Source organism: Myxocyprinus asiaticus, chromosome 16 (assembly GCF_019703515.2).
Source record: "Myxocyprinus asiaticus isolate MX2 ecotype Aquarium Trade chromosome 16, UBuf_Myxa_2, whole genome shotgun sequence".
Taxonomy (NCBI): Eukaryota; Metazoa; Chordata; class Actinopteri; order Cypriniformes; family Catostomidae; genus Myxocyprinus; species Myxocyprinus asiaticus.
In genome coordinates, this window is record NC_059359.1 from 25,570,191 (window position 1) to 25,585,153 (window position 14,963).

Sequence of the window (14,963 nt, forward strand, 5' to 3'; positions counted from 1 at the left end):
GAATAGACATACCCTCTCAATTATGCTGTTGAAATACATAAATGAAATTGTTTTATATTAATGTTAATATGTCATATACTTTTGTCATTTTTTGCACTTTTTTTTGGTTCAGTACACATTCGACATAAGCATACGCAAAACCTTAGGAGAGTTTGCTTTATCCAGAGATCTTTATTTCAAATAAGTCTTGTTGTTTCCTTATGAGTCACACAAAATCACATAATTGTCATACTCTATTAATACTGGATTGGATATTATTCTTCCCTGCACTGAACAGAACAGCATCAAGTACACAGATACAATATATACATGCAAAAAACTGTACTGACACAATAACTGTGCTGTACACCCAGCTACATATCAAGCAGTTTCATATATAGATTTGAATTGAAGCAATGACAAAGCATGAAGTAATGCATGTTACATATGAGACATGACTAGCTTGGACACATCTTGACAGATCTTCCTTGTCTGACCAGAGTCAGTAGTTAACAAGTGGCAGGTTCTAGTTTTCATGAGGCAGGACAGTATCCAGCACTGGCTTGATGTTGTTGATTGCTTTGTCCAGGTATTCACCAATATAGGGCCGCAGATAGTGGCCGTAAGCACCAAGAGCAGCCATACGGGCCTTGTCCACAACAGGCTCGAGCTCTGTGGCCAGACCACTGGAAGAACCACACAAAACACAACAGTTTTACTCATAGGAAACAGATGGACTGAATGAAAGCAAAATGGCATGAATGAAGGGGCAGGGCTGCCATCAGAGGGAATCTGTTGGTATCACTAGATGGAAATGGATGGGCAAGGATAAACACAAAAGGATGTAGTCCAATGCAGTTAGTGGCTGGAATGGGTAAAAGTAAGGTGGAGAGATAGGGGGGTTGTTTAAAGATGTGAGGTGATCACAGGGTTTAATGCTTACCTGAGAATCTTGATGGTGCTCTCCACTCTTGGATTTTTCTGTACTTCCTCAAAATACTCCTTAGCTTTTTCTCCTGTGGGTGACTTCTCCAGCATTGGTTCAATGCTATCTATGAACTTTTGATAAGCATTGAGAATCCTCTTATAGAAAACTGCCTTCAGACCCTCATATTTCTCCACCAACTCCTTCTCTGGCTCTGGGATATCCTGTGCATATACACACACTGATACTAAAAGTGAAAGACAGAAAAGACAACTACTTTTAGAATGATATTAATAAACAAAATGCCCAACTAAAACAACATGCTTGCTTGCCAGTTGAGGCACTGATCAATTCTTGGTTAGGTCAAGTCTGGGCTTGGACCTTATTAATTTCTGCACATGTACAGTAGTATGTCTATGTGGGTTTTTGGTAGCCTAAATAACTGTTCCCCTTAACGTGGTTATATGGTGAAATACAACTGAAAGGTATTGAGAGATGAGAGTAACGCATGTCAATCATTTTCATTATCATAATTAGCATTATTACATATTTTCATAACCTCAATGCTTTACATTGAAAATGCAAATAGCTTAATTACATCTCACTCATAATGCTCCGAGTTTGATCTGCCCAAAAAAAAACATTCCCTCATGATGAGCAAATAGAGATGATCAGGCCCCATGCCTTCTGTTTTTCAGTTTTGCACCAATTAAAGAAGTCCAAACATCCTTGTGTGAATTTTTCAAGAACTCAAAAACTGGTATCTTACCTTGGAGTGCGAGGATGAGAGCTAATGTCAGCTTCATCTAAGAGATGAGACAGAAATTTACACATGGTATTCCTGCAGAACATCTCTTAATGTACTCAACAAAAAATTGTGTGAACATCACCCATTTTGAACTCTAATAGTCTTGTCACTTGGGATATTTCAATGCACACACCAAAGATTCCAACTTTATGATAACTGTAATTGGTACTTAGGATAAATGGTCATGCAATGTTTCCTATGCTATAGTTGCAAGGTGCAGTATTTTGTTGTGTCATCACACAATCAAAGCAAAACAAGATATATAGAGATGCATTGTTAGTAGTGTAATTCCTAAATGTAAATGCATGCATGTGTAGATTAGAGGAGTATAGTCAAGACTCACTTTACCTTGTGCTAGTGAGATGCCTGTATAGAGAAATGAAGGACTGGAGTCAACTGCACCAGCTAAGTCTGCAGTTATATTGTCTGCCTTCCACCCCTATATCTGTCTGACCATTTGACCAAACAAACGTCATTGCATAGTACACACACACACACACACACACACACACACACACACACACAATCACACTCATGCTGCATGCATACACACACACCCACGCAGGTGGACCTACTGATCCTACAGGACAAACATGCACACACTGGTTTGCTTACTCAAAGTCCACTGTTCCCTGTGTGCATGACTGTGTATTAATAAGGCATGAAACAATACTTATGAAATCACTAATTGAAGATGTTTAAGTGCTCTGTTAGACCCAAGTTAATTACAGTTAAATGGTACCTGCATTAAAGATGAAACAGAAGATGCATCATTATCCCATAATGACCTGAACTTAATTTCTTTTAAGTGCCCTTTTGGTGTCCTCTTGAGTAAAAGATACGGTATAGGCCTAATATACTGTATGTATTCTATTATAATATAATATATATGTTCAATATGTAAATGCACTTCTAAAGACACAGAAGTTTCTAAAAAATATTTTTTTTAAGTCTGCTCAATCATGCATTTCACTTTTTAAAAATACAAATGAACATGCAACTTTTTTTTACAACATATTCAGCACAAAAATGACTGATTGTGACTCTGTTGGACAGCTGGTTCTTTTTTTTTTTCTTTTCTCTTTTTTTGCAAGAGTGGCAGAATCAGAGTTATTGGCTTTGATGTACATACGCTAATAAGAGTGGAGCAAAGGCTGTTCAAAGGTTGTAAAAAAAGCTTTCCACATGCCAAATAGACAGAGACAGACCCAGTGAACTTTCAACTTTGGAACATTACGTGTCTTATCTAGAACCTGTGGATCTATTTTAATTCTCTTTTGTGTGTGTGTGCGTGTGTGTGTCTCTGTGTGTGTGTGTGTGTGTGTGTGTGTGTGTGTGTGTGTGTGTGTGCATTAATTAGAATAGAATTATTAAGCCCAAATATGTCTAACTTCTTCCTTTCATTTTGCTTTGTCTTTGTTCTCTTCTTTTCTTCCTTTTTCCATTTACTGCATCCTCTTATCCTCTCATGCAAAGATTCTAAAATATCCAAGTCTGTGTTGTGATATTAATCAGCATTTAATTAGTCTGATGTTCAGAAAAAACATACAGAAAATAACTTTATGAATAAACTTTCTAAAGAAGCATGCTTTTGATCAGTTTTAAACAGACAGATACAGTTTTGCTGTATTTTTGTTTAGTTGTACTGTTTTGCAATGGAATGAGAACAATGGATGCCTGGTTTGGTGTATTAACTCCACCACACCACCAATACATTGAAATACACTTCTTATTTGTAGTTTTACAAAGTTCTCTTGGACTGTTTGAAGTATTTAGGTTGATCTTAAGGTGGATACCCTGTCTTTGAGTCTGTCCCAGAGGGAACTTGCTTTTTCTCTAGCCCAGTCTTTGTAAGAGTCAGCTACAGGCTTGAGATGTTCCTCATAGTACATGCCAGCCAAATCTGCTACGGAACTGCCAACATTTAGAACTTTAGCCTTTGTTTCTCTGTCATGTAACACAGAGACATAGACATACAAAACAGATAAGTGGAAAATATCAGAATCAGAATGAGCTTTATTGCCAAATATGCTAACACATACAAGGAATTTGTCTTAGTGACAAGAGCTTCCAGTGCACAAACAATAAAACAAGACAGAGATAATAAAAATAATAATATAAATAAAAATAGAATATAAATAATAAGTGAATAGAAAAGAAAGTATAAAATACACAATAGGATAATATATATATTGTACATATGTACAATATAATATTATATATACAAATATAAATACAAATACAAATCTATTATATACAGAAGCAAGGGAATGTAAAGGCAGAAGAGGTATGGTATGTTGGATAAATATAATAGACTAAGCTGTGTATTGCACATAATTATTGCTCAATGGGGCAGTTTTAACTGTTTATGAGATGGATAGCCTGAGGGAAAAAAACTGTTCCTGCGCCTGACGGTTCTAGTGTTAATGTTAAATAAAATGTCCACACACTAAATATTAATGTATAGTTATTAAGGCGTATTTTCCTCTGAAACTAGATTCAATTTGGTATTTTCTTTTTTTAACTAATGAAATTAAGTAAACAAAAAATTATAGTTGTACAGTACCTGTACGCCTGCTTTGCCCTTTCTAAAACTCCAACGATTTCTTCTTCTGGACTAGGAGTGGTCAAAGCATTGGACATTATAATACATGCTAAAGACCATAAATGTAAAGGTTTAGAAATATGTTGCATGATACATACATTTCTGTTGAGGTTTTTTGATGCACATCATCAAAAGATAAATAAACAAATGACATATTGTATGTCAATGTGTAAATAATTCAGACCTTGCAGCATCATGCCTAGAACAAAGAGCATCAGTCTGGACATCTATGATATAACAATAAAAGAAATTAGTCAATTGGTGATGATAGATTTCAAATAATTGCTCACATATACTGTACATTAAACAGGGTAGACAATAGACCTGAATATATGCATGTGTGTAGTAAATTTGTACCTTTAAAAGTGATGGTAGTCTTTTTTCTTCTGAAGAAGAAGAACTGTCAGTTTGGTATCTGATACTTCTGAGTTTTATCAGCCTCACTGTTGTTTTTCTGATGTTTTTGATGAGGTTGTCTCAGGTTCAGTCAGTTTTCTTAGATGAGTGATAACATGCTGCAGTGGTATTTGAATCAATTCTCATTCTGAGACATAGATTACCCATCATTTCTGAGAAAGCTCTGCCTGCTGTTTACTTAGATGATTCCCAATATTTGTGGAGAATGATGCAATTATTTATACCACAAATAATACATGTTTAAATTCATAATGACATTTTGTGCACAGTAGTTGCACAGCTATGTGCAAACATGTTGCTGTTTTGTTTTTGGGGTGTCCACTTAGGTGAACCACTTGGGACCAAGGTGGGGTGGGGCTATATTATTTTCATTAATTCTCCAACTGATCTATTCATCCTTTTTTATTCAGTCCTTGCCAACTAAATTGCAAGAACATTTTAGATTTGTTCCCTTTTGGATGGGAGCTATTATGCAGTATTCTTCAGAATTCAGTATTCTTCTAAGGTAGGTAGTTAAGTTTTATTTGCCAAAAACAGCATACAGAAGTATTTGTTGACAAAGAATTAAGCACAGATGTGCAGCAAATAATTCTACGACAGATTTCTATATATTAGAACACTATATTTGAATGATCCCTGTTACTAGTTGCAACAATCACTGTTAGCTCATACAGAATATGTTTCGAACTTGATCCATTGAGGCACTGAACAGAAAAACAAGTTTACATTTATCTCTTTTAGACCAAAGAAATCCAATAATGGGATGCTTTTCTAGGAAAAGGGGTCATGTGGTCAGTCACTTCACTGCTGAACTGAAGAGGTTTAAATTAAGAGTGTATACTGATCATTAACCAAGAACAAACAGTGAATTTAATCTCATGTGGCCTGATGGTGGAAGCTCTTTGACCTCTTATCTGCTTTTAAGTGTGCATACAGATATATATATACACACACACATTGGCGGCCAAAAGTTTGGAATAATGTACAGATTTATCTGTTTCGGAAGGAAATTGGTACTTTAATTCACCAAAGTGGCATTCAGCTGATCACAAAGTACAGTCAGGACATTACTGATGTAAAACACAGCACCATCACTATTTGAAAAAAGTCATTTTTGATCAAATCTAGACAGGCCCCATTTACAGCAGCCATCACTCCAACACCTTATCCTTGAGTAATCATGCTAAATTGCTAATTTGGTACTAGAAAATCACGTGCCATTATATCACACTGCTGAAAGCTATTTGGTTCATTAAATTAAGTTTAACATTGTCTTTGTGTTTGTTTTTGAGTTGCCAAAATATGCAATAAATTGGCATGTCTTAAGGTCAATATTAGGTCAAAAATGGCACAAAAAAAAAAAAAAAGGCTTTCTCTAGAAACTCATCAGTCACTCATTGTTTTGAGGAATGAATGCTATACAATGCTTGAAATTGCCAAAAAACTAAAGATTTCATAAAAAGTGTCTTTCAAAGACAAAGGACAACTGGCTCTAACAAGGACAGAAAGAGATGTGGAAGGTCAGATGTACAACTAAACAAGAGGATAAGTACATCAGAGTCTCTAGTTTGAGGAATAGATGCCTCACATGTCTTCAGCTGACAGCTTCATTGAATTCTACCTGCTCAACACCAGTTTCATGAACAACAGTAAAGAGAAGACTCAGGGGTGCAGGCCTTATGGGAAGAATTGCAAAGAAAAAGCCACTTTTGGAACATAAAATCAAAAAGAAAAGGTTAGAGTGGGCAAAGAAACACAGACACTGGACACCAGATAATTGGAAAGAGTGTTATGGATCTTAACTCCATTGAGCTTTTGTGTTTGAGCTAGACTGTAAGGTGTGTGAGAAATATCAGACAAGACAGCCACATCTATGGCAAGTGCTACAGGAAGTGTGGGGTGAAATGTCACCTGAGTATCTGGACAAACTTACAGCTAGAATGTCAAGGATCTGCAAAGCTGTCAGTGCTGCACATGGATGATTTTTTGATGAGAACTCTTTGAAGTAGTTTAAGTTCAAATTTTTCACATTATTAATGTCCTGACTATACATTGTGATCAGTTGAATGCCACTTTGATTAATAAAAGTACCAATTTCTTTCCATAAGGGCAAAATCTGTACATTATTCCAAACTTTTGGCAGCCAGTGTATATAGATAGATAGATAGATTGATTGATTGATTGAATGATTGATTGAACCTTGTTGATATGTTAATGCTGTGACTTCAGGTGTGCCTGTATAAAGTTTTTTCCTGTTAGAAATAACTAACTACTAAACAAATAAAATTAACAAATTATTTCATGTAGCATATACTGTAGCTGTTAGGTTGATTCAAATAATACATTGGAATTCAAAGAATGTATTCACAATTATTCAATATTCAATTGTCAGATGTCATGACTTTTAATTTTTGTTTTTTTAATGTGAACAAAACAATTCAACAAATTAGTACTTTTTTCACTGTTTATTCTTTTGAAAAAATTTCAGAATTTATTTTTAGATTTCCACAATTTTTCAGAATATTTAACAGAGCATCTCACAAAAACTGTAAACTATTGTACAGATTACACAAATGACACACAGATCACAACAGTGTGAATTGTAACAATTGTGCCCGTCGGCACAAAAGGTTTGGGCTGACATCACATAGTCTGTGATTATAGGGTTGCAGGGATAAAGGGTATAAGGTCAGTGGTTATCATTTTAATCTGAACTGAAGGTTTCACCCAGCTTCTGCTTTATCTTATCAAACTGCTCAGTAAACCAGTTCCTGCCAAGACAAAAACAGATTTTAGCCAATTGACAAAAGTAAGGCGTTGTTATATATATATATATATATATATATATATATATATATATATATATATATATATATATATATATATATATATATATTAATGATGATCTTACTTGGTTTTGACAGCGAACTCGCTCTGTTCAAACTGTGCGAATGCGTTCTTGGTCTTCTCTGTCAGGTCCCCTGCAATCTCCTTCACTTGGGTGTGGAAATTGGCGAAGTGCTGCTCCAGTGTGGGCTCCACCTGGGCCTCTGTTTAAATTTCAGTTGTGCATTTTAAATGTGTAAATCTAAGTTGTATGCCTGTAAAAATTGCATCAAGGCTACTGAGGACTGTTTTCTTAGGTCCTGGGAATATTTATCAATACAAAATGGCCAATGTGAGAGAGTGTGTAGAAGGACTAGAGGTTTGATTTTACCTGTGTGTGCAGCAAACACAAGCATCAACACGGCTGCAGCTAAGTACAGTTTCATCTTGTCGGTCTTTCCTGTAACATAAAAAAAGAAACGCCTTTAGAAAGCCATATAATTAGTTCGAGCGGTTTAGGGTGAAATTATCTGATGAATACATTGGAAATAATCCCAAGTATCCCCATCTGTCAGCACTAGAGAATGTGGACAGTTTTCGTTCGCTTAGTTCGCTATTCGGAAACTAGCACCTGTTACTGCAACTTTGAAAGATACTTTTAAAAATAAAACTACATGCTCATTTAATTCAGTAGCATACGATGATTAGCAAATGTGTTGAAAACATGGCGTTGGGTTGTTGCAGTGGGTTGTGATACTTTATTTTTGAATTATCTGCAGACAATCTTTGCTGTTTGTGTTATATTTTTAATTTACTTAGCAAGAATACTTAAAAATGACGATGCCACGTCATGACACCTAGATGTCGCCAATATACTGCTTAGCATTATTTAATTGTTAGACGTGAGAAACTAAAGTTCGTTTACTATGCCCTGTTAGCTGAGTACTCCGTTTAAAATCCCGCAACAAAATATTAACAGTTTGGAAATAATTTATCAAAACAAGTAAGCTTTAAAATATGATTGGAACTGGTCATACCTTTCTTGTAGCCCTCAAGAGATTTCAGTTGAGATTGTAATGCCCCACAGATGGCTTGGCCCTATATAACGGTATCGAGCTGACGTGGTGCGACAACACCACCTCTGACCTATCAAGACCTTGCGTATCTCTCCGTTCTTCTTATTTCTGTGTCATGTCACAAACATCCGAGTTGCTAAAATGGCTATAGAAAAGTAAATATGTTTTTAGTGATGAGTAAACTCTGTTTGCCATAATAGCTGTACTTCCAGCTGTTTTGTTAAGATATTCTTGGGGAATTTACATAAATGTAGCCACAGTGGAAGCCAGTATCGGTAACCTTTGAAACAACATTAGTTTCAAATGAAACAATGTTACAAAACAGTACTCTGTTTATTTGGCGAGCTAATGCCCTGGATAGTACAACGTCAATTCATTATCGGGGATTTTAAAGCAAAGAACCATTCTGAACCTTACTGATCACGAATTAAAAACAGACCTTTTTCAATCTAAAAGTACTATTGTGAAGTAGCCACATCATAAGATGAGATAGAGATATGTGTGAACTGAAGCTTATTTGAATGTAGTTACATAAGCTTTTCTTCAGTCAAATGCCCTAATGCTGTCTCCTACATGCAAAAGTTTGGTAACCTCCGATCAGCTGCTTTGTAGCCACCTTTGGATTTTGACTGATCTAGGTCAGCAAGATGATTAGATTTCTTAACCTTCACTGACCAGATCTCATGCACAACAGCCTTTCTAATTGTGTTATATTAGACATAATGTATTGTAGAACAGTATGTTAATATATTCTGTGAATTAAAAACCCCTAAACATCAGCTTGTTCAGAGTTGTGTATGTCATAAACGTGTCAAATACAACATTTTATGTAATGTTATATTTCACTGTTATGCTGCAGGACTGGAGAGGTGGTTAATGTTTCTGTATCATCTCATTTTTACTATGAAACATAGGCAGATAATAATAATTAGTATTAAATTAACTCTAAAAATGTTCTACATCTGAGAGTAAAATAAGGGCACAGTGACTAAAATGTGTCTTCATATGGTACATCACTCACTGTAATACACACACCCACACTCACAAACACACACATGGTTGCTCAGTTATTTTTTTTATATAAAGATAACTATAATTACTATAAACTAAACATAATCCTAACTGAAAACTTTTTGCATTATTAGATCATTAAAACAAAGCATTATTTAATTTATGAATGGATTGTTCATCCAAACGAGGACATCCAAAAATGTACCTGTTGGAATGTTTTGTCTGATTTAGCTCGCTTCTGGGTACAAATTTGTCCCCAAATTATAGCTATGTATGCACACACACACACACACACACACACACACACACACACACTGAATTCACTGTGGGAAGCTTGAGAACATGTTGTTCAAGACCGACAGACAAACCTGCACTGGAGTTCTTGTTGGGCAATGGCCATTGAACTGTTTATTATTTATTCAATCTCTAATTAAAGAAGATCTCTGTGCCTTTTTATTGAATTTATTTATTTATTTATTTATTTTTTAGAATAACATGCTTTCTTTTACTATGGCACATCTAATAAAAGACTTGATCTTTATAGGAAATGCTGATGCTTCAAATCTGACAGCATAAAACATGTTGAAATTGTCTAGACTCAAAAGAGAAGTGAGGCTCTGTTCAAATGAGGACATTGTTTATGTGAAACCATTCAAAGGGGCAGTGAACTGACATTACCCCTAGTCAAATCTGAAGACTAAAAGTCTGTGGGGGTGGGGGGTGGAGTGTTTATTTTGTGACAGTTAACTGCCTTCTTTCCAGCACCTTTTTGTATGAAGCCATTCAGACAATCTGAAGTTTCTTTCTTTCTTTCTTAAATATTTTTATGAAGTTATTATTAGTTAACATATTAACAACTCATATCAGATCACAAGGACTGAAACAGTGAGGCCTAAATTGTGATTATCGCTAGAAATTATAGGTGAAAAGAAAGAGTGATAAAGGTGAAAACTGTATGTTTGGAAGTGCTAGTGCTACTGTGTGTTTGTTCTTTCTCTGCTCTCTTACTTGTATTCACACTCATACATCTGGAAGACAATGTAACCAGTGGCACAGCATGTTTCTTAATGCAGCAGACCTGCAGGCTTCGAATGGAATTTGGGAGCAGATCTCAACACGTCTTCCTTGAGATTAAAAGTATAGCAAAAAAAAAAAGATAGAGACATGAGGATAATGCTGTGAGAACAGGGCCTTAGTTCTTGAGGCAAAGCCAAGTTACATGGACCTGATAGTGAAGAAAAAACAAAACATATGTGTGATTGTTAAGGAGTTTAAAGAGGAGATTGTATCAGAAAACAGAGAAAAAATGGATCCTTCCACCATCTTTGAATGGTGATGATGTACAACAAACGTCTTTATCACTCAAACTAGACTTCAAATATGTGTAAAATGGGTATGTTATGAGATGAGTTTGTTTTAGTCAAGGTGGGCACTTCTGTTTTTGCTATTTTGTTTCTTTTTGTTGTTGTTGTTTGTTTGTTTGTTTTTCTTGTACATACATTTTTAATCTGTCATTTTTGTTAACCTTAATTCAAATTTAATTTTAACCGACTTAAAGGTTCACGCAACAACAACAACAACAAAAAGGGTAAAAAGAAAAGTCTTGCACATTCTCCATGATGGCGTGCATTTACATTACACAAAATTACCTTTGCCTCTACACTGTTATAAACATTTTTTTTTAAAACTATTTTACCTATGTGAAAACACTGATGCATAGATATATTTGAAGAGACAAAAAGTGTGGTCTTACTTGCACCTAATTGAATTTGGTTTTGGCTGAGAAGCCTAAATGGATTTATAAAAACTATCATTACATTTATATCAGCAAACCTTTCCTTGAACTTTTAACAAATATGATCTTTCTGTACTGAGGAATGGGTTAAGTCATTCTGAAGAAGGAAAGGTGTGAAAGTCTTGCCCACACAAGTCCTATTGTAAATGTAGAAGGAGGCAGAGAGATGTGTGACACTTTGCTGAAGTGAGAAATGGGGAGAGTGAGAGGATGTTTAGAAAATAATTACCCACACACATAAAGAAGGATTAACCTAAAAGCATAAAATCCGGAACAGCTTTTTGTGTGCATGTGTGTGTTGTGAATCAAAATGTTCGTAACTCTTATTACAACCTCATATCCAAAATATATTAAGTGGCAGAGTATGTATTTTCACTTGACTGATCTCTTTGCCAATTATTAAAAGGATGATAAAGATTACAGGCCAATGAACAGAAATATGCTGCAAGATAGCCTGAATACTTTTAAAGTGTATTGTCTGCCTGTTTATGTGAATTATCTACAGTTTATGTATAAAAATAAGAAAAGCATTTTACTCATATCAGTTTCTTTCATCTGATTTTTTTCTAATTATTCATTATTTTGGATTGATGTATACACACCTGTATATGGGTAGTTGACAATAAATATATTTGGGAAGTTGGCATGTCCTGCTGCAAACAGCATTTACCATTTTCTAATTGTTATGTATGCAGCTTTTATAACCTTGTATGAGTTAAGAGACTACATGCAATATTTGTACTTTAAACATTCCACAGGACCATTTAAAATGAACTAGTGAAGGCAAAAAGCCATTAACAACTTTGAGAACTTTAAAGAAATGGTACTTTACAAAGACTCTTGACAAGAATCATATAAGAAATTAGTTGTGTAGCTGGACACAGATTTATTGCAAACACATTCAAACAGTGCACACACACATGGAAAGTAAACAGGCATTAATATGTGGAGTTGTGGCTAGCAAAGCTCATCTCTGTCTATATTCTGATAGTTCAACATTTCAAGGCACTTTTATTTACTGTTTTTATTTTATTATACTAATTTGAAAGGTGCATTATATCTCAGATAACTTCCAAGACAGTTGATTCATCGTAAATTGCTCTACTGTATCCTTACGGAGGACATTTATTGAAAGTATATCCTTAGACAGTAGGTTAATACTGAGAAAGTAAACATGGTGAGTAGTACACAGTTATTCTTTTGTCCAGTAATGGACAGCACTAGTCCATTCAGTCCTGTTCTTAACACTTATCAACCTTCCATTAAATGAAAAAAGCATGTTTTGGTAACATGAGACCTCCCATTCTATCTTTGCTTCTTTTTTAAGTTTGGTGTTAACAGTAGATTGTTCTAACAGTAGAAGTGTACAGCGCTCTTAAGCCTGAGTGGGAAGAGCTGCAGAGGCCTCCTTGATCTTGTCCATGACGATCTGCAGTTGCTCACGGATCTTCTCAGAATAGGGGGTGAGGAAGCTTGTCAGCTCCTCCACGTGTCCCTCCAGGGAGGTACGCAGGGACTCAGCGGTCTGCTCCAGCTTCTCTTTCAGTGCTCCAGCCTGAGTTTCCAGCTGCTCACTCACCTCCTGGGTCTGGGTCTTAACCAAATCACCAAAAACACCCAATTTCTGGTTGGCACCCTCCTGGGCCTGGCTCAGGTAGGGTTCAAGATGATCCTTCACAGCATCGGCATTCTGGGAGGCACGAGACTGCAGCTCTCCCACGTAGGTTGCCACAGTGCTGCAAGAAATTAAGAAGATTAATTGACATAATCAAAAATCATCCCCAAGAGTGCTGAACTAAACCTGTTGCAATTTCAACCACTTGCATAACATTTAACCACCTAAGAAAGCATCCAGACTTACTTGCGGATCTCCTCTGTGTCCTTGTTCAAGCGCTTCTTTAGTTTGCGGGTGTATGTGTTCACACGGTTCTTCACATCATCAGCGTTCTGCTCCATCATGGTTTTCAGCTCTTGCAGGTATTGAGTGGATCGTTCCTTGGCATCATTCATGTCAGTCTCCAGTTTGCTAGACAAGAGCTGGAGATCCTTGCTCATCTGACCAGTAGCATCGGAGGCATATGGAGCCAGCTGGGTTTGAAGATTGTCACTATAGGTGCTCAGCTCAGCCATGGTGTCACTTATCAGGGTGCTGCAAAACAAATCATTGCACAGGATTATGTTTAGGCAAATGTGAAAAGATGAATACATCCTTGTTTTAGTAACTATTGCTTTTTGCACCACACTTCACTAACTGTGTTCTATGAGTAGATATAGAGATTCTGAACAATGCTCACTTACTCAAGCTCTCTGCTAAGTTGGGAGCTCTTGATGTTTAGCACCACACCATCAGCATGTGTGTTGAGTTCTGCCACATACTGCCAGAAGCGGTCCACCATCTCCTCCCATCTGGGCTGGGAGGCATCAGCCTGAAACAGGGCACGAGCATGGCAGCCTGCAAAGAGGTGCAAATGAGACCATGAATTTTATTTCCATATTAAATGATACACAAATGAGTGCCAATAAGTGACTATTAAGAACCAAAAGTGAAGTGATGTGATAGCTGGTACAGAAGCACTACAAACAGACCTGTCCAATCATTGTGCATTGCTATTTTATGTCAAAACAGAAAAACATTGCCTTAATGTGCTTTATTTCATACCAGTTATTACTGCCAGAGCAAAGATCACAGCCAGAGCCCGCATTTTGATGGACATACAAATACACCTGAAGAAAATGTAAAACAGGACAAATCTTTGGATCTTAAATCAATGGCACAGAAAATATGCGTAGATTTGTATCAGCTATGCATTGAACAAGACATGTAATACAACTGAGACTCCACAGTTAAAGTCTTATAAAATGAATGTGAACAAGTTTAAGTTTAACTATTATTCACAGACTTTAATTATTATAACGTCAATAATTTCAGTCCGAACACTATTCTATAAAAATCCACATCTGTAAATACCCAAACTGACATCTGAAAATCTTGATAAACTATTTTCTTGCCAATAAAATACCAATTTAAGCGTTTCAATTGTTTACAAGCAAATGCCAGATTCTTACACAGAAACTTAACCGTAAAAAGTTGCCTCAATAGTTAAGATCGAGTTTAACTCACCTGAGAAGACAGTTTTCTACGTGTAGACGGAGAGGTGATACCAGTTCTTTTATACAGTCCCGGGACCCACCCGCTGCATTCACAGTCGCTGCCACGTGATTTCGCCTTTGTTCCAAGCTCGCGCATCATCCCACACGTCACTGCAGCCAGCAAGTGTGCGAAGGCCGAATCTTTTGTCCCAGTTGGAGATACATTGTGCAATATTCAGTATTCCTTTCAGAAGCTTTTGAGCGCACATCACCCATCACACAGTGCTAAAGAATTGCTGATGTAGGTTCCTTGCCTTGCATGCCTTGTAAAAAGTATAAGGATAAAAGACATTTAAAACATTAAAGACAAAAAGAGAGTTTTTAATTATTATTATTTTATGCTGCATGTGCATAACGTCTGCAGTCATTCT

At 36.2% G+C, this 14,963-nt stretch overlaps 3 protein-coding genes across 3 annotated transcripts; all 3 read right to left on the minus strand.

Annotated features, from left to right (window-relative positions):
- Positions 1 to 2,315: 2,315 nt before the first annotated feature.
- apoc4 (apolipoprotein C-IV) lies at positions 2,316 to 4,837 on the minus strand. Its single transcript, XM_051721715.1, has 4 exons — positions 4,675 to 4,837; positions 4,502 to 4,544; positions 4,279 to 4,366; positions 2,316 to 3,659 (listed from the first exon to the last, which is right to left on the minus strand). The coding sequence occupies exons 2-4, from the start codon at positions 4,542 to 4,544 to the stop codon at positions 3,485 to 3,487; spliced, it is 306 nt and encodes a 101-aa protein (XP_051577675.1). The 5' UTR covers positions 4,675 to 4,837; the 3' UTR covers positions 2,316 to 3,484.
- A 2,347-nt stretch (positions 4,838 to 7,184) lies between these two features.
- On the minus strand, positions 7,185 to 8,687 carry LOC127454098 (apolipoprotein C-I-like). Its single transcript, XM_051721058.1, has 4 exons — positions 8,598 to 8,687; positions 7,952 to 8,020; positions 7,646 to 7,784; positions 7,185 to 7,505 (listed from the first exon to the last, which is right to left on the minus strand). Exons 2-4 carry the CDS (start codon positions 8,004 to 8,006, stop codon positions 7,439 to 7,441), a joined length of 261 nt encoding a protein of 86 aa, XP_051577018.1. The 5' UTR covers positions 8,007 to 8,020; positions 8,598 to 8,687; the 3' UTR covers positions 7,185 to 7,438.
- Positions 8,688 to 12,297: 3,610 nt separating this feature from the next.
- Positions 12,298 to 14,646, minus strand: LOC127454359 (apolipoprotein Eb-like). The gene is made up of 5 exons (XM_051721502.1): positions 14,564 to 14,646; positions 14,102 to 14,166; positions 13,741 to 13,894; positions 13,304 to 13,591; positions 12,298 to 13,178 (listed from the first exon to the last, which is right to left on the minus strand). Exons 2-5 carry the CDS (start codon positions 14,154 to 14,156, stop codon positions 12,818 to 12,820), a joined length of 858 nt encoding a protein of 285 aa, XP_051577462.1. The 5' UTR covers positions 14,157 to 14,166; positions 14,564 to 14,646; the 3' UTR covers positions 12,298 to 12,817.
- Between the last annotated feature and the right edge of the window lie 317 nt (positions 14,647 to 14,963).